The sequence below is a fragment of the Dipodomys ordii genome, unplaced genomic scaffold (assembly GCF_000151885.1).
Source record: "Dipodomys ordii isolate 6190 unplaced genomic scaffold, Dord_2.0 Scaffold29, whole genome shotgun sequence".
NCBI lineage: Eukaryota > Metazoa > Chordata > Mammalia > Rodentia > Heteromyidae > Dipodomys > Dipodomys ordii.
Window position 1 is genome coordinate 4,409,648 of NW_012267245.1, and position 17,925 is coordinate 4,427,572.

A 17,925-nucleotide genomic window follows, 5' to 3' on the forward strand; every position below is an offset into this window, starting at 1 on the left:
AAGGTGCTGGGGGGCAGAGGGTGCTGGGGGCAGGGGGATGCTGGGGGGCAGGGGGGTGCTGGGGGCACCCACACCTGGCCACACCCGCTGACAGCGTCCCGTCCCCCCCACCCCCCCGCGCACCTGGCCATGCCCTGCACGCACCCAGGGTGCAGCCTGGTCCCCTCTCCCCCTGGGGGTGTGTGGGGAGGGGGGAGAATGCATAGGCCTTGTACAGATGGGGGAAACTGAGTCCCCGGAGGATGCAGGACTCTCCCACCCTCCTGTGGTAGGCCCTGGATGCCAGGCTTGGAGCGTGTTTCCAAGCACAGCTAGTTTTGGGGGGGAGAGGCGAAGGGGGGCGGTCTCCAAGTTGCCCTGGGCTTCCATAGTGGGGACAGACCAGAGCCCAGAGGTGGACACTCACTGTTCCTCCAGGCAAAGGACCCGTCCATCTGTCCGTCTGTCTACCCCTCCTAGCCAGGCTGTGCTGCAGCCCCCAGCTTAGCCAGCCTCTCGGTAGAGCTGTGAGTGATAGCATCTGGTAGCATGGTGGGACCTGGCATTCACAGCCCACGCCGAGTGCCCACCCCCAAGGCTGGGCAGGTGTGTCCTGAGATCCAAACACAGTGTTGAGGGTCACAGAGCTGATGGGCATGGGAACAGGCTCTCCATTTTTTAGGGGGGGGGGCGGGGGGAGCCGTTTATTACCTTGCTTTTCTACTGCTGGTGACTTTTCAGTCTCCTTTGGCCTTGTAGGTGTTCAGGGCATTGCCTGAGCTGCTGGGTGCCAGGCTGGCTACCCTGCAGAATGAAATCAAGTCAGGCCATGCTGCTGTCACCCGCTCCGCCTTCTTCTGGAAGGAGGAACTCCCTAGGGGTATCCCCGGGGGCGGGGGGGGGGGCCGGCTTTAGGAAGTAAAGGAATCATCTTCGACTTGCCTGTTGTGCACAGAGGGACCGTGCAGGGGATAGGAGATCTCAGAGTCAAAAGGGGGACACCAGCTCCCTCTCCGTCCCTCAGCTCACTTGCACACTGTGTAGGCGTGCCTGAGAGGTTTCTGTTCCTCTTGCCTCTTAAGTCAGGAGTGGGTATGCCCGCCTGCAGCCCTGTCACAAGAATGGAATCTGTGCATTTCCAACGGTGAAGGGTGATCAAAGTAGTGAGGGGTGGCGCCAAGATTGGGGTCTCAGGCGGAGCCCAGAGACGCACTGACCAGCTGGAAAAAATAGAGCTTTTATTTTAAGAGCCTTTACACACACACACAAAAATTATGAGCGTCAGATATTAGATCCACTGCTCCTCATATTCCTGCTGGCTGATCATCTTGATAAACTTCTTGCAGAGCAGCTGGTTAAAAAAAAAAAGAGGGGGGGGGTGGAAGAAAGAACCAAAACTGTAGTAAGCTGTGATAAACAGAATGATTAAGAAGTTTCAGAGTCGGGCATGGTGCCTCACGCTTGTAATCCCAGTACTCTGGAAGCTGAGGCAGAGGCTAACAAGTTCAAAGCCAGTCTGGGCAAGACACTGTCTCAAAATAAAAAGGTGTGGGCACGTCGCTCAATGGTAAGATGGTTTTTTTTTTTTTCTTAGTGGGCCTTGAACCACATGGCAAATGAAAAGCATCGGGAAGGGGGGTACGCAGTCATGCACTCCAGCCTTGCCAAAACAGTTACAGGCCCAGTTGCATTTACTCTGATCTAACTGTCCCTCCAAATGCCACGAGGCAGGCTGGCCTCGCACACATGGGCGTGGTGCACCATGCAGATGCACAACCTTGTTCGAGCTCCAGCTCTTTATACATAGTGAGAGCTGAAGTGTCAATGCTAGTTTAAGCCCTCACATTCCCTCTAAATGGGTGAGGGAGAAAAATGATGGCTGGGCCTTGCCCGCCAGCAGTCCTGGACCCCCCCACTCCCCCCCACCACAACTGTGTTCCCTCCTCCCACAGCACAGGGGGATCTGTTGTCCTGTGCCCGTTGTATAGAGGGTGAACCTGCGGCTTCGTGGCTGTGCACAAATAGGAAGCTGGTGGGAAGTTAGAACTGCCATGCAGCCTCTTGGCTCCCAGCTGTATTTCTGTGGCTATAGGGAAGGGGAAAAAAAAAAATTAGAACCGAAAGAGAAGTAAAAATGAAACCACACCATGGAATACTAACAACCAAACACCGGACCGAACTTCTGCAAGCACTTGGTTTTCTGGTCCAAGACGAACAGTAAGGCCATTATGCGTGAAGTGGAAGGTTTACTTTGATTACCCTTCGGCATAGACTTCTTGTGTGCATAGGTCACCACCCACACCCCTGGTGGGTGAGGGAGGGGATCCTGACTGCCCCCTTACCCCAGCCCCCCAGCCTCTGCTCCTGTCACAGAGGATAGGAATGATAGAAACGGCACTCAAGAGCACCACACAGAAATGGCAGGGAATTCACGGGCAGGAAATCTGTCCTGCCTGGTCAGAGAGAAGCTCTTTCCTGGGTTGTACATGCGTAGGACTCTGGGCTGGAGTGTGGCTGACAGGAATTCTTCAGGGGTTGTTTAGGAACTCACTGGCAAATTCCTAGGCAGCAAATAGAGAAGTCCCGTGTTTAGCAATCTGCTGGGATCTGCTGGTGTGTGTGTGTGTGTGTGTATGTGTGTGTGTGTGTGTGTGTGTGTGTGCGTGTGTGCACACCAGTCTGGGACTTGAACTCAGGGCCTGGGCGCTGTCCCTGAGCTACTTTTGCTCAAGGCCAACACTTGAGTCACAGCTTCATGTCTGACTTTTTCAGAGTAGTTTATTGGAGAGAAGTCTCACAGACTTTCCTGCCCCAGCTGGCTTCGAACCACGATCCTCAGATCTCAGCCTCCTGAGTAACTAGGATGACAGGCGTGAGCCACCAGCATCTGGCCACCCTCGGGTTTTTCTGTCCATTCCCAAACATGCTTTGTACCTCTCAGCCCACTCACCTTTCCTAGGAACCTGATTGAAGTTTTGGGAAATGACCAGTGTACCCACAAGATGGGGGGTAGGAGAAGGACATCACTGAAAAATTGGTGTCTATCTGGAAAAGCCTATGGCATCCAAAGGTTATCTATGGATTGCTTTTTAAAAGGAACCAAGGCTTTGATAATGAAGAAATAGTCCGTCTTTTGGATGCTACCTGGAGTTCTCTGAGCACAGGGGTCTTGCAAAAGCCATTACTTGCTATTTTATTTTGTTGGGGTTTTTTTTTGTCCCACCCCCTACAGTGTTGGGAATTGAACCCAGGCCCTGGATTACGTTAAACAAGCCCTCTACCACTTGATCCAAGCCCCCGGTATTTTGTTCATATTTTATTTTTGAGTTAGGTTCTCACTCACTTTGCCCAGGCTGGCTTCAACCTTGAGATCCTCCTGCCTCTGCCTACCAAAAGTAGCAAGATGACAGATAGGGTGCCACCACATCCTGCTCGGTTGGTGGGATTTGTTTTTGTTTTTGCCTTCTCTGACTTAACGATTCCTGTCCGATGACCGGAAATCCCCTCACAGCTCCAGGAGCTCCTGATAAAGGTCCTGCCATGATCCGACCTGAGCACCATTCTGGAGAGTAGAGGGTACAACTGAATAAAACATGCCACATGAAATCCTGAGGCTCTGAAGGCTTCTGGCCAGACGCTGAGAACATTCGCCCTTTCCTTTTCTGCCATCACTGAGGGTCTTTTTGAGTCAGGTAGTCATGGAGCAGTATTTTCCACAAGTTCATTCCAAGCCCCTACACCTACTAGGATGCCAGACTCCCCCCTACCTCCCCCCACCCACAACCACAGAATGCCAGCCCCCAGCATAAGCAGAACTCTGCCCTCTGGGTTCTTTGGGGGATAGAGAAAAGGAGACAGCCACCTCTTTGGGGTCCCAGCATCAAACCAAGGCTGCCTCCCAGGCCACAGGATGCAAACAGGAGTACTCCTCAGAGAATGGAGTTGAAGCTGGGGGAGTCTAAGGATAACCAACAGTTAAATGGGAAGGCACCGGTGTTAGGGCCCTGACAGTTGCTGGCTGTGCGCCCTGGAGCGGAGGGTGGACACTCATGGGGAGCCGGGCAGCAGCTGGTCTAGGCACGCAGAGCGCGTCTGGGCGTGGAGCTGCGAGGGAGGAGCTGTGGCCTCCTCTCCTCTAGGACAGGCCCTGAGACGCACACTGGGGTGCCATGTTTGGGCTGCTCAGACTGGAGTATACAGATGGCAGGAAGGAGGCTAGGTCGTCTCTCAAAGCTTCTTTGCTTCACAAACCAACCACTTAGATTTTGCTAAATTTTCCCAGTCCGGGATGTGCAATCTAGAATTTCTTTAAGATGCCTAGGGCTGGGAAGGTGGCCTGGCGGTAGAGGGTTTGTCTAGCGTGCATGAAGCCCTGGGTTTGATTCCTCAGTACCACGTAACACAGAAAAAGCCGGAAGTGGCGCTGTGGCTCAAGGTGGTAGAGCCTTGAGCAAAAGCAGCTTAGGGACAGCACCCAGGCCCAGAGTTCAAGCCAAAAAAAAACAAAAAAAACAAAACAAAACAAACCACATACACATAACTACAACCTATATGCCTAAGAAGGATACTTACATGAAATTATATCAATGTGTAAGACAGACTTGAGTGATTTCGTATTTGAGGGGGAGCTCTGATGGAGACTAAGTAGATGGCACCCCACACTCTACCCTCTGGAGCTGAAGTTGAAATGCTGCCTCTCCTCCTCTCCAGACAGTTCTGATGACATCAAGGTGGGTGACACGCGACCTACCTAACACCGTTGCTTTCGTTTGCAGACCCAATGTGTGCGCTGTGCAGAAACTCATTGGCACCAACAAGAAGTACTTCACTAACTGCAAACAGTGGTACCAAAGGAAAATCTGTGGGAAATCAACGTGAGTATCTGGAACCATCCAAGACCAACCAGCCTACCAAGGTGGGGTGGGCGGGGGGGGGGGGAGGAATGATTTGATTTCGCATCTTTTAAAAAGGTTTCAAATTGGGCTGGGAAGGTAGCTTAGTGGTAGAGTGTCTGCCTAGCATTTGTGAAGCCCGGGGTTCAATTCCTCAGTACCACATACACGGAAAAAGTCGGAAGGAGCGCTGTGGCTCAAGTGGTAGAGAGCTAGCTTTGAGCCAAAGAACTAAGGGTCAGCGCCCAGGCTCGGGGTTCAAGCCCCAGGACTGGCAAGCAAACAAACAAACAAAAATCAGATTGCAAATATGATTTACATTCCCAGAAGCATAAAGCTCTGTGTGTGTGTGTGTGTGTGTGTGTGTGTGTGTGTGTGTGTTTCTCTTGAGTTTGACTATTTAAAGGACAAACCACCAACACTTCTCTGGGAAAGAAAGCTTGTTGGTAAATTTACCTTAAAGAGGTAACTACTCCCATTACAAATCCAAGATAATAAACACCTGTAAAAAAAAAAAAAAAAGACAGCAGAGCATTCCAGGACATTGCCTCGGACCCATAACCTGGCTTTGCCACTTACAGAGGAAGGTTTTATCTTTTAAAATCCCTAGTTACTTCGTTTGTGAAATTGGAGACACAGCAGGCCCAGTCTTGGTGTGTCACTGAAATAATTTAGTACATGAGAGAATAAATACGAGACCCAGCACATAGTACCTGCTCAGTAAATGCTAGCTGCTACTGTTACCCCGGAATGGGACCACACAAATAGAAGATGTGAACCAAGGTGGCTCTTGTGGGGCTTCTGGGGGCTTTTTAAAAAGGGAGCTGAACTTCACCCAGCCTGTACCCCAGTGGCAACAGTACTCTAGCAACAGGATCACTTCAGGGAGAGCCCCCAGCTATGGGAGCTAGAACATACCTTCTGGGATTTAGCAAAAAACAAAAACAAAAACAAAAGCAATAATTTTTGCTCTTTTGAATAGGATTATGCAGATTCCATTACCACGCATCTTTTCCATGACGCCCAGGTTAAAAAATAATTACACGTTCAGTAATTACCCATCGCTTCCTTTATGTACATGCATTATCTCCTCAAACAATTAATTACTTCATTAAACACAAAGCAGGATTCACATAATTGCTTCCTGGAAGGCCACCAAAGGGCTACTGCCAAGTGAACAGCTCATCAGGATCTCAGCGCCCACATTTCAAAGAACACCTCCTTTTTTTTTTTTTTTTTGGTCAGGTCAGGCTTCTTTAAAAATAGGCCCCACCCACCTGTAATGGTCAGCTGGCTTCAGGGCACACCTGCCATGCTGTGTCTTGTTTTGGGACACCGGCCCCAAGAGTGAACAGGAGCTTGGTGACATTTCTCTATAGTCCCAGCTGTCACTGTGGCTGGTTTATGAGTCACACTGGCTCCGTGGCTCTTGCTGCTGGTTTCTTGCTCCATGTGTGCCAAGACAAGCACAAACCACAGAGCACCCCGGTGATCGAGGCCTTTCCTCTGGTGTGGGTTTGGCTTTGAGAACAGGGAGGGCCAGCAGCATCATCTAGCACCAGGCAAAGGAAGACAGGGATGGACATGTTGTTAGGGAGTAAGACGTAAGAGTTGAGTGAGACAAGACCTATTCATAACCCAGTCCCAGGGAAGGGGTGACATTATCCAAAAAAAAAAGAAATATACTCTGGCTGGGCACCGGTGGCTCACGCCTGTCATCCTAGCTACTCAGGAGGCTGAGATCTGAGGATCACGGTTCACAGCCCACCCCAGCAAGGAAAGTCCATGAGACTCTTATCTCTAAGGAACCACCAGAAAACTGGAAGTGGCACCGTGGCTCCAGTGGTAGAGCGCTCACTTTGAGCTGAAGAGTTCAGAACCCCACAACCACACCTACCCCCCCCACACAGAGAGAAATCTGCTCTTTATCTGACTTATGTAACTGTAACCCCTCTGTCCATCTCCCTGTATCATAGCAATTTTAAACATTAAAATAATAACAATAACCCAGTCCAGCCTATCTACCTGGTCTCACAAAGCCAAAAGAAAAAAAAAAGATATTCATATCCAACTGTTTGGGGGCAGCTTCAAAAAAAAAAAAAGAGGAAATGAGGATAGGAAAACTTGAGTTGATTTAAAAAACAAACAAACATTCAGGACAAGAGAGGCCCTTCCTGGAACATCTTGTGCCACTTCAGGAAGGTGGTACTGATGTGGGAAAGAACTCCGGAGAAGACAAGGGGAGAACTCAGCTTGGTTATTCCCCAAGCGCTAAGGATAGCTTTGTGTGGTTCTGGTACAGGGGGACCTGATCCCTGACAGCCTGTACTGGGGTTACCCTGTAGCCAGAATGAGGTGTGTGACGGGTACAGGTGATGTCATCCAGGGAAGAGTGACTTTCTGGTAAAGATTAGGAAATGCAAGCCCAGTGGTAGTGGTGGTGGAGGAGCCAGCCAGCATGGACAGAGGGCTTTTTTTTTTTTTTTGCCAGTCCTGGGGCTTGAACTCAGGGCCTGGCCACTGTCCCTGAGCTTCTTTTGCTCAAGGCTAGCTCTCTACCTCTTGAGCCACAGTGCCACTTCTGGCTTTTTCTGTGTATGTGGTACTGAGGAATCGAACCCGGGGCTTCGTGCATGCTAGGCAGGCATTCTACCACTGAGCCACCTTCCCAGCCCTGTGACTCAGCTCTGTCCTCAGCTCTTCTGCATCTCTGTAGAGATCTGAGAACGGAGTGCTTGGGACCAAAGCACCAAAGCGCGACATGTGAATGGAATCACCACCGGTGGACCCCTGTTTAGTGACTGAGTGAATTTTTATTATCGGTTGATTTTTCTTTTTTTAAATCATTCGTTAGCTTTTATTTCAGATGCTAAAGAGCACAGAAGGTTCATGGGGGGCAGAGAGCATTCCTCTGGTGATTTTGGGGGCCTGGCTCGATTGGTAGCCATCATTTTTTGTTTTTGTTTTTTGTTTTTGACATGTGGGGACTGGTGAGGAGGTGCGGGGAAACTGTGGTCAGGAAGTCTGGCTGCTTTTCCACGGTCCTCTTTTGGATGAGCCTGAGGGGATGAGAAGTTAGACCGGGGTGACATCACAGAGATGTCACCGTCATGCTAGGCCCTCAGACATCGTTCAAGCATCAGGGAGTGCCAGCAGGTCAGGGGTGCAGGAATCCTTCCCCATGCCTTGAAATTATATCAGGAGCTGTAGAATTTCACAAGTACAGAAGTTGTTCCCTGGAGCCAAGAGCAGCTGGCTGGCAGGAAGGACACATTCTTTGTTTGGTTTTTTCTAGAAGCAAGTGTGGCTTTGCCCAGGGGCGAAAGAGTGACACTTCCTGAGCACTAGGTTCCTAGTCAGAGACTGAACTTCAGCTGAAACCAGCCCGGGCGATTTTCCATCAGTCTGCAGATCTGTTTTCCCAGAAGTCATTCTGGTCAGGGCATTCAGAGAGATCTGATAAGAAGCTAAAGAGGTGTCATCCTCTTCCTCCCTTTTCTACATCCCATAATCTTGGTTCCAGGAAGAAAAAGAGGCCATCTAAACCATCCGTAGACCTGCGCTAGCCCCTTTTCTGTTTCTTTTATTAGTCTTTTTGGTCGGTCGTGGGGCTTGAACACTGGGCCTGGGCGCCGTCCCTCAGCTTTTCAGCTCAAGGTGAGCGCTCTACCACTTGAGCCACAGCGCCACTTCCTGTTTTCTCTTTCTGAGTGGTTTATTGGAGATAAGAGTCTCACGTATAAGAGTCTCCAGGCTGGCTTTGAACTGCGATCCTTAGCTCTCAGCCTCTTGAGGAGCCAGGATGACAGGTGTGAGCCATTGGTGCCTGGCTCTTTTTCTGTTTCATATTGTCTGTGCAACCACCTAGGACCCATGCCCCCCCCCCCCATTACCTCAGAATAATCAGTTCAAAGCTAACAGAGATTAGGTATACACTCAACCTCCCTGAGAAGTGGTGAAGGTTCTGTAAATGAAAAGGGTGTTTAGCTAACATGGAATTTTGTTCTGTTGAGGATGTACCCAAACGCTCTGACTAAAGCAAAGCGTTCCCCATAGCCGTCCGCATTCCCAATCTCCAAGCCCGTAAATGTTCCCTTACGTGGTGGAAACGGGGACTTTGTGGTTAGGAATCTTGAGAGCAGATTATCCCGAATTATTTGGTGAGGCCCGTGTAATCGTGAGAATCCTTGTAGGTTGGAGGCCGCATGGGAAAAGTCGGACCAGGTATGCTAGTAAAGGTGGATGTGACTACAAGCCAAAGAGTGCAGTGGCCTCTGGAAGTTGGAAAAAAGCAAGGAGTGGTGTGCTCCTGCAATAAATTGTTTCTAGGAGGAACACAACCTCAGAAGATTTTAGCCTAGGGAGACCAACTTCTGACATAATACATTTGTTTGAGAAGGAGCTGGACAGCCGAGCACTGAGCAGCTGACAAGTGCTTCGCCTTTGTAAGCTTCTCCAGTCCTCACGATCGTTTTTGTGGGTTTAATTCAAGGCAGTCATTGGCCTGTTTGCATCTAGGAAGGCAGAGGCCCTGGAAACCTAGACATCTTGCTTAAACTCGTCATGCACTGGTCTGTGGCCACCCCAATGTGCACAGGGCAATATGCCCTGGAAACACTCAACCACCCTTTCTCAAGAAAATGTCCTTCCTCAGCCCTGTCTGAGCTGATGGATAGATACCACAGTGGCAAGAAGCCTTTGCTGATGGACAGTCTTCTAGAGACTGATTCCCACCTGCCTCCCCCTGTCTGGGGCCTCAAAGACCAGCTCAGCTGTGTTGGGAAAGGTCCAGTGGAGAAACGAACCCCTCTGTGCCACAAAGTCTGCTGGCCGTGCCCGTGTCTAGACGCGATTTGCTCTGCCTTTGTTCTGTGGCAGCTCTCAGAAAGCAGGGCACACTGACGCATTTGCCTTCCGTCACGGGAGACTGGCTTCTCGGCTCCTTGCTTCATCATCTTCCACAGTCTAGTTAATCCCCAAGCACTTAAAACAGCCAGAACTGGGGCCAAACCTGCACAGCAAACTCTGGAAGACACGCGATTGCTTTAGCTTTGCATTAACTTCACGGAAAATAGGTGGGAAGTGAGGTGGGAGGGAAGCTAATATCCCTACACGGAGACTTGGGGCTGCCGCCAGATTTCTGCCCCCTTTCTTTTCTGGTGCCCTTTGAAATCAGGCACCTTCTCCTTGCTTTTCTCCCTTGAGCTGTTCTTCGGCCCCCAAGAAGCGGGAACAGTAGCTCATTGTCTTCGAGAGTGTATTTATTTCTGACTTGGTGTTTTTGCTTGCTAGCAAAGGAGAAGCTGGCGGGGGGGGGGGGGCAGAGGCCTTTAATCAGAGCAGCTTTGCCTGATGAGATGATGTCTAGCTGCCAGTACAGTGGTCCTTCCTGCGCAGGGATATCTAAGAACTGCAGGGGATTGTAGGTGCCTCATGCTTTTCAGCCTGTTCTGCATCTATCCCAGAGAGAGATGGCATGAAATCCAGCCCCTGGGCTGACGGGGGGTTCATGAGTCTTGTTCTCCTCAGGACCAGAGAGAGCACTGAGCGAGGCACAGTAAACACTGAGTAGGTGGGACAGACTTCCATCCAGACAGCCCATGTAGGACATTCTGATCAAGGTTCTCCCTAATATTATAGTTTCTGCTTCTCTGGGGCCAAGCAATCTGGTTTGGAGAAGGTCTGGTCCTGTCAGGATACCGGGAGCAGAGAGGCTCCTGGCTTTAGGACCCACTGGGCTTCTCTGCTCCCACAGAGGACATGGCTGACCCTCTGGTTCTTAGAAATTACAGAGATGTCTGGCTGGGCAGTGGGAAGGCAGGGGAAGGAGATGCTGACAGAGCGTGAAGATTAGGAGAAAGCTCCCTGGCACAAGGCGAGCCCGGATAGAGCCCTGGGAGGCTGTGTGCAGCCTCGAAGGCTGAGTCTCCGCTGTGAGAAGGCTGTAGGTGCCGTCCACCTGCCTGCATGCACAAGTCTGGCGCCACACAAAGCCACAATGCAAGCCTGAGTTCTCCGGTCCCAGAGGATCTATCTGTGCCTACCCTAGTGACTTACGCCTGTAATCCTAGCTACTTAGGAGACTGAGATCTGGAAGATTGTGGTTTGAAGCCACAGAAAAGCGTGAGAGTCCATCTCAGATTAACCAGAAAAAAAAAAAAAGGCAGGGAAGGAGAGAAGGGAGGGAGCGAGGAGAGGAGGAGGAGGGAGGGGAGGAAGGGAAAGGAAGATAGACATGTTTTGCATTTGGCGCTAGACCTTAGCAGGTCTAGACTGCGCTCATACTGCAGAATGCGAAGATTTGACGTCAAGTCGATATTAGAGGGAGATTTTTTCAGAGCTCCCCCTTTCTCGCAGTGAAATTCTCCGACTTTGGGACGCCCACAATGTGTGGAGTGTGCAGAAGCTATGCTTTTCGACCTCCATATAGATGGTGGCCGTGCCCCCCAAGGTGGGCTTATCCGAGCAAGGGGAAGGGAAAGTTTTGAGCTTTCCCCACAAATGACTTCAAAGATTTAAACTGTGCCCTGCTGGTTATCCAAGTGTGGAGAACGTTGCCAACTGGTTGCTTTCTGGAAAGATGGTGGGATGGCGGAAGGAGATGGGTGGTTGGGGAACTTAATGTGAAACCATAAGAAACCAAAATCTCTGCTTCTTTGCTTGGCTGGTGCTCTACCACCTGAGCCATGCTGACTCTTGTGTTGTTTATCTTGGAGGTGGAGTCTCTTGTACTTTTCTACCCAGGCTGGCTTGAAATCATAATCCTCCAGATCTTAGCCTCCTAAGAAGCTAGGATTATAGAGATGAGCCACCAGTGTCTATCCGTTAAAAAAAAAAAAGTGTTTTGACTGATTAAAAAAAAACATTTTAATTAAATAAGTAGAAAAGCAAGTACCTTCAGGACACGCGCTTTGTTTTATTCTAATTTTAAAGCTGGGTTGTGAAGATTGAGGAAAATTCAGTCTGTATCCTGCCCTTTGGGTTGTTAAATCAGAATTGGAAGAGCACAAGAGATTTAACCTCATGACCCTAACACACACACACACACACACACACACACACACACACACCTACACCTTACCGTTGAAGACACTGAGACTCATTGGCTGGGGATGTGTCAGGCTCAGAGCTAGAACTTCACCTCTCCCTTTCCAGAATGCCAATATCAGAGTTCCCTGGCATTGTACTGAAGGTCCATTTCTAGATGAGTTATGTTTTCTGCTCGCATCACTGAGTGTATCACTGGAGTCTGGCTTCCCGATTGGCTTTCTGCATGCGGCCAGCCATCAGGAACAGTCTACCAGGCCGAGGAAGAGCAACAAGCTCTTTGTGAAGGAGAGGCACCGTCATGATCTCTACCAACTGAGGTCCCCAGAGGAGAACATTACACCGGAGGATTCTGCCTGGAGAGGGCCCACGGACACCAGGAAGAGTGAAGGAGTCCCTGACAGGTGTGTGTTTCTGATTACAGAGTCATCAGCTACGAGTGCTGTCCTGGATATGAAAAAGTCCCAGGAGAGAAAGGCTGTCCAGCAGGTGAGTGAACTGGGCTTTGCCTGTGGGTGGACTGGAGGGGCGAGGTACAGGAGAGGGCTAAACACTGAGAAGGCAGCCGGATCTGAATGGAGGTCCACAGAATGAGGAGCGAGTGGGCCTCTGGGTCCACGAGGGCATGGAGGAAACCTTATGTCTCCTGAGCAGACCCCTCAAAAAGCCGATGGGACCGAATCCCCCATGGCCCCCCAAATGCCTCCTCCTCCCACTGCATCGGAGGCTGGCCCATCAGAATGTGGCAAAGAAGGAACCTGCAAATGGCCTCGAGCTCAGCCTTGCTCTAGGCTGAAGACAGCGTCACACTTACAAAGTCACAAGGAGGGTACCGTTGTTGTGGGTGCCATGGGTGGGGTCCTGATATTAATGACTCGAGTCAGAGGGTAAGCAGGGGACTCGGAGACTGGCCTGTAGAGGAATTCGAGCTCTGGGAGCCAGGTTTCAGATCCTCTTCAGTTTTTATCATGAAGTGGTTGTACAAAGAGGTTACAATTCCGTAAGCCATGAAACCAGGACAGTGGGTCATGGTCAGTATCACCCCCTCCCATCGTTCTTCCCTTTCCCCCTCCCCCACCCCTCCCTTCAAGTCACACAGTTCAATTTTTTTGTTGCTGTTGTTTGGTCATGGGGCCTGAACTCTGGGCCTGGGCGCTGTCCCTGAGCTCTTCAACTCAAGGCGAGTGCTCTACCACTTGAGCCTCAGCACCACTTCCCGTTTTCTGGTGGTTCATGGGAGATCAGAGTCTCATGGACTTTCCTGCCTGGGCTGGCTTTGAACCTCAATCCTCAGATCTCAGCCTCCTGAGTAGCTAGGATGATAGATGTGAGCCATCAGCGCCCAGCACATAGTTCAATTTTTACATGTTGTGCACTGAGTAGAAATGAACGCTAGACTCACCGTCTGAGAAGGCCTCTCTCAACTTGAGGACACCTTGTAAAAAAGACACGTTTTGTGACCTACAAATGCATGATGTACCTCACAGATACATAGCTCCATTGTGTGTAAGCTATGAAGGCATTAGTTGTTTATTGCAACTAGTAAGACTAGTTGGTGATGAAGATGTCTGTTCCTGGTGTACATTCTTGCCTGTATTATCTTAATGCCTGCAAACAAAAGCTTTGCTCTGCTGTGGTAGAGTGATTAGAAATGATCAATTAGCTGGATCCACATAGGGCAGCATTTGACTTACTGAGTCAATTTCTTTTTTTTTGGTCTGTCCTGGGTCTTGAACTCAGGGCCTGGGCACTGTCCCTCAGCTCTTCAGCTCAAGGTGAGTGCTCTACCACTTGAGCCACAGCACCACTTCTGGTTTTCTGGTGGCTCATGGGAGATCAGAGTCTCATGGACTTTCCTGCCTGGGCTGGCTTTGAACCTCGATCCTCAGATCTGAGCCTCCTGAGTAGCTAGGATGACAGGCGTGAGCCACTGGCGCCCAGTCTACTGAGTCAATTTCTAAGACACTTGGCAGCCACAGTGTTAGGCACCCCAGCTTCAGGGACTCACTGCTGGTTCTTCTTCACCTAAAGAGAGAGCAGGTGTGTCTGAGTAGCATGGGACTCCCACACACACACCCCCCCCCAACCCAGGCCAATTCTTTCCCTTGCCTCTGCTTACGTAGCCCTTCCACTCTCCAACCTTTACGAGACCCTGGGAGTTGTGGGCTCCACCACCACACAGCTGTACACAGACCGCACGGAAAAGCTGAGGCCTGAGATCGAGGGGCCGGGCAGCTTCACCATCTTCGCTCCTAGTAATGAAGCCTGGGCTTCCCTGCCTGCGGTAAGATGACCCTCCCTCCCTCCGCCCTGCCCTCCCATTAAAGGGCGAGAAGAGTTGTAGACACCCTCCCTCCCACCCCCGCCTTGGGGGCTTAGGGACCATGTTTCCCAGGGGAGCCAGGACCCATCCCCTCCCCCCCCAGCCATTATCACACTGTCCTTCCTTCTAGGAAGTGCTGGACTCCCTGGTGAGCAACGTCAACATCGAACTGCTCAACGCCCTCCGCTACCACATGGTGGACAGGCGCGTGCTGACCGACGAGCTGAAGCACGGCATGTCGCTCACCTCCATGTACCAGAACTCCAACATCCAGATCCACCACTACCCCAATGGAGTGAGGACAACCCCTCCCCCCCATCCCACAGCCCTGGCCTCTGTCCCCACTCCCGGCCCGTTAGGGTGGGGATGCTTTCTGGGATCTGTCCTACAGTGTGACAAGCTGTGGACCATGCCTGGTCTCCCGGGCTGCCTTCTCCCGGGATCTTCCTGTCCCCTAGCAGGTGGAGCCTACATTCTGGTAGTGACTATGAGAGCATTGTTTTCTCCTCCTGGGCACAGGGAAGCTTCCAGACTCTCTTGTGTGAACCGCGCATTCTGGGGCTTGGACTCAGGGCCTGGGTACCTGTCTCCCTGCGCTTTTTCACTCAAGGTTGGCCTTCTGTCCCATCTGAGCCACACCTCTACTTCTGGCTCTTTTTTTTTTTTTTGGTGGTGGTAGTTCATTGGAGATAAGAGTCTCAAAGACACTCCTTCCCTGGCTGGCTTTGGACCATGATCCTCAGACCTCAGCCTCCTGAGTTGCTAGGATGGTAGGCGTTGAGACACCAGCACTCAGATAACTGTTCTCTCCCACTTCTCTTCTGGGCAGATTGTGACCGTCAACTGTGCCCGGCTGCTGAAGGCCGACCACCACGCCACCAACGGTGTGGTGCACCTCATCGACAAGGTCATCTCCACCGTCACCAACAACATCCAGCAGATCATCGAGATCGAGGACACCTTTGAGACACTGCGGGTGAGGCCCGGGCCGGGGACGCACGGCTTCCGCAGAGGGGCCTGGCTAGATTGCTTCTGTAGGAGAAGTTTCCCTTCATGCAGGGAAACACTCATCGGTGCTCGCCTCCACCTGTCCTGCGAAACGCCTGTCTGTCCTCTCTTCCATAAAGATTTCTTTTCTTTGGCTCCTCTGGGAAAATGCAGAGTTTGTGGCCTGTGGTCCTCTGAGCCCTGGGCCTGCACTGTGAGGTTGAAGGAAGACCTCTCTCTTCCAGATCTGTTTCCCAGGTGGAGTTGCATGCCCTTGCTCCTCTAAAGTCCTTGGTTCCCCAACCAAGCAGAGAGGTGCAGTGTGAACTTGGGAGTCTGGGGATCTGACTCCTGGGACTGGCTTCCTGGACTGCTTTAGAGGCATAAGAATACTTACTGTTCCTCCCCACCCCCCGCCCAGCCCAGGCCTCTGCCTTACACCCCAGAGGGGTGAGTGGGGCGTTGCTCTTGGCAGCCGATGCATGGGAGGAGGAAGTGAACGCAGGCTGCCCTGTCAGGGGTTTTGCCCTGATTCGAGGAACATGTCCTAACCACAAAGGACACAAGTGGGAATGGGGCGACCCCTCCCTGGAGATCTCCAACACAGAGTCAAACACACGGAGGCCGGCTGGTATCCATGGGCCTCAGCAAGTAGGGGGATAGCTCTTAACAGACTCTGGAGGACCCCAAAGGATCTGTAAGCTCTTCTTCTCTGTCTTCACTTTGGGGGTCACTCAGAGGATGGGGGAGGGGGATTCTGTGAAGGAGATAATGTGACCTCGGAGTCAGTGGCACATATTTTGATTAACCACAGCTGGTCCTATTGAGTAACCTCCCCGTACTATTTAGGTTTTTCCTTCCCTAACCCTTTGCCACTTCCTAATGCCCATCTTTGCTGCTTCTAACACATGCTTAGGAAGCACCTGCTCCTTCCTGGAGATTGTTTTCTGTGCGAGAGCACTGCGTGAGCAAGCAAGACACGCTTTTTCCTTGTAGTTATCCCTGGGGCGACAAATAAGATACAGACATAAACCCAAAAGCCACGGGTGGTGATAAAAAGTGTTGTGCAGTCAGCAATGTCAACGGCGAGCAAAAGTTGCAGGAGAGAGATGGCTGGCCAGGAAAGACATGCCGAAGGATGAGAACGGACCTGTTCCACACAGCACTGGGGCAGGGTCGTAGCCAGGCAGGAAGGGCCGGAGGGGAGATCAGAGACCGGTGCAGTAAGGAGGAGGTCTGTGGACCACAGGGAAGAGCGCAAGGCAGGCAGAAAGGAGTGGCCTGGCCGCGTCCTTCAAGGCCTGCCTGATGTGCGGAGGAGGTCCTGTCCATCCTGAGAGTAGCCGCCAGCTGTTAGAGGATCATCCTGGCTGCTCTGCAGGGAGGGGGTCGAGTGACCGCTCTACCTGGAGTTCCCTTAGGTAATTGAGATTGCAGTTACCAGAAGGACAGCTAAAGCATCAACACCAGGCAGACTGGGGCCCACAGGCCAGAGAGGAGATGCCTCGTTGTCTCCCAGAGGAATAGAAGTGAAAGAGGGGAAGGCAGAGGGAATGGTAGGGGCGAAGACGTGGAGGTAGAGAGGAAGACGGCGTGCTTATCAAATGCCCGAGAGAGATGGCCATTGTGGCTGGAGTGCAGAGCAAGACCAGGCCGCGGCAACCCACTTTCTCTCTCCCTCTCGGAGGGAGGACTGGCCAGGGTCTAGGAGAAGCCAGACCCTTTGGGGAGCCCTCCATCCCCCCCTCATCCTCCTAGGCTGCTGTGGCTGCGTCAGGGCTCAACACCGTGCTGGAGGGCGAAGGTCAGTTCACGCTCTTGGCCCCCACCAACGAGGCCTTTGAGAAGATCCCTGCCGAGACGCTCAACCGGATCCTGGGCGACCCAGAGGCCCTGAGAGGTGAGCAACCAACGCCCCCTGCGTCCACCCTTGAAGTCTGGACAGGAGCTTCATGGGTAGGCCAGCGTTATAGTTAAAAAATAAATAAATAAACCCGTTGCCAGTTCCCCTTTAAGCGAGGGGATGGAAGGATGGGAGGACCAAGCGTAGAAGATGGGGAGAGGGCCAGGCCACTTTCAACTCCATGACCTCCAAAGGACCTTGAGCACTAAGTTGTCTTGACAAGGCCGGAGACCCCTGGAGAGGAGAGGAGGCCCCAAGTTCCCTGTGTACCCCCCAGTCACACTCTTCCCTCCCTACCAAATACAATCCAGGGATGTCTTCATTTCTCTTGAATCTATTTAAACCCGCCCTGGCATGGTCTACGTCAGATGCCTAATGCCTTTCAGACACCCTATAAATTTAAAACATTCTAGCCAGACAGGGATGGGAAAGGGCCTATTTCTGAAAGCACAGATGGGATCTGTTCTGCGTCCAAGTGACTCTGGTGCCTGTCTGTTCCATGCCAGGAACTGGTATTGGATACAGTTCCCTCTGTGCCTTCTAGGAATGAAAGCCTAGAGGGTAGCAAACCGGAGCAGGTTGTTGGGATGTAATCTAGTGAGTATAAGTAGGAGTGAGGGCTGGGGTGGGTGGATGGGGGAGAGGGGGCATATAGCCTGGGGTTGGGGGGTGGAGCTCCAGGCTTCCTAGAGGAAGTAAGCTGTAAATGCATCTATCTTAACACACTTGGAGTCTTTTTTTTTAGAGCCATGTTCCCATTGCATTAGTCAGTTTTCTGTTACTGTATCCAATAA

General features: G+C 51.5%; 1 protein-coding gene across 1 annotated transcript in view; it reads left to right on the top strand.

Moving 5' to 3' along the window:
* Positions 1-17,925, top strand: part of Tgfbi (transforming growth factor, beta-induced, 68kDa) — a 32,268-nt gene that overhangs the window by 2,227 nt on the left and 12,116 nt on the right. The window contains exons 2-9 of the mRNA XM_013016001.1: positions 739-859; positions 1,066-1,123; positions 4,755-4,853; positions 12,343-12,407; positions 14,042-14,202; positions 14,372-14,536; positions 15,071-15,217; positions 16,987-17,128. Of these exons, the coding sequence (XP_012871455.1) occupies positions 739-859; positions 1,066-1,123; positions 4,755-4,853; positions 12,343-12,407; positions 14,042-14,202; positions 14,372-14,536; positions 15,071-15,217; positions 16,987-17,128 (958 nt within the window). The remainder of the gene's footprint in view (positions 1-738; positions 860-1,065; positions 1,124-4,754; positions 4,854-12,342; positions 12,408-14,041; positions 14,203-14,371; positions 14,537-15,070; positions 15,218-16,986; positions 17,129-17,925) is intronic.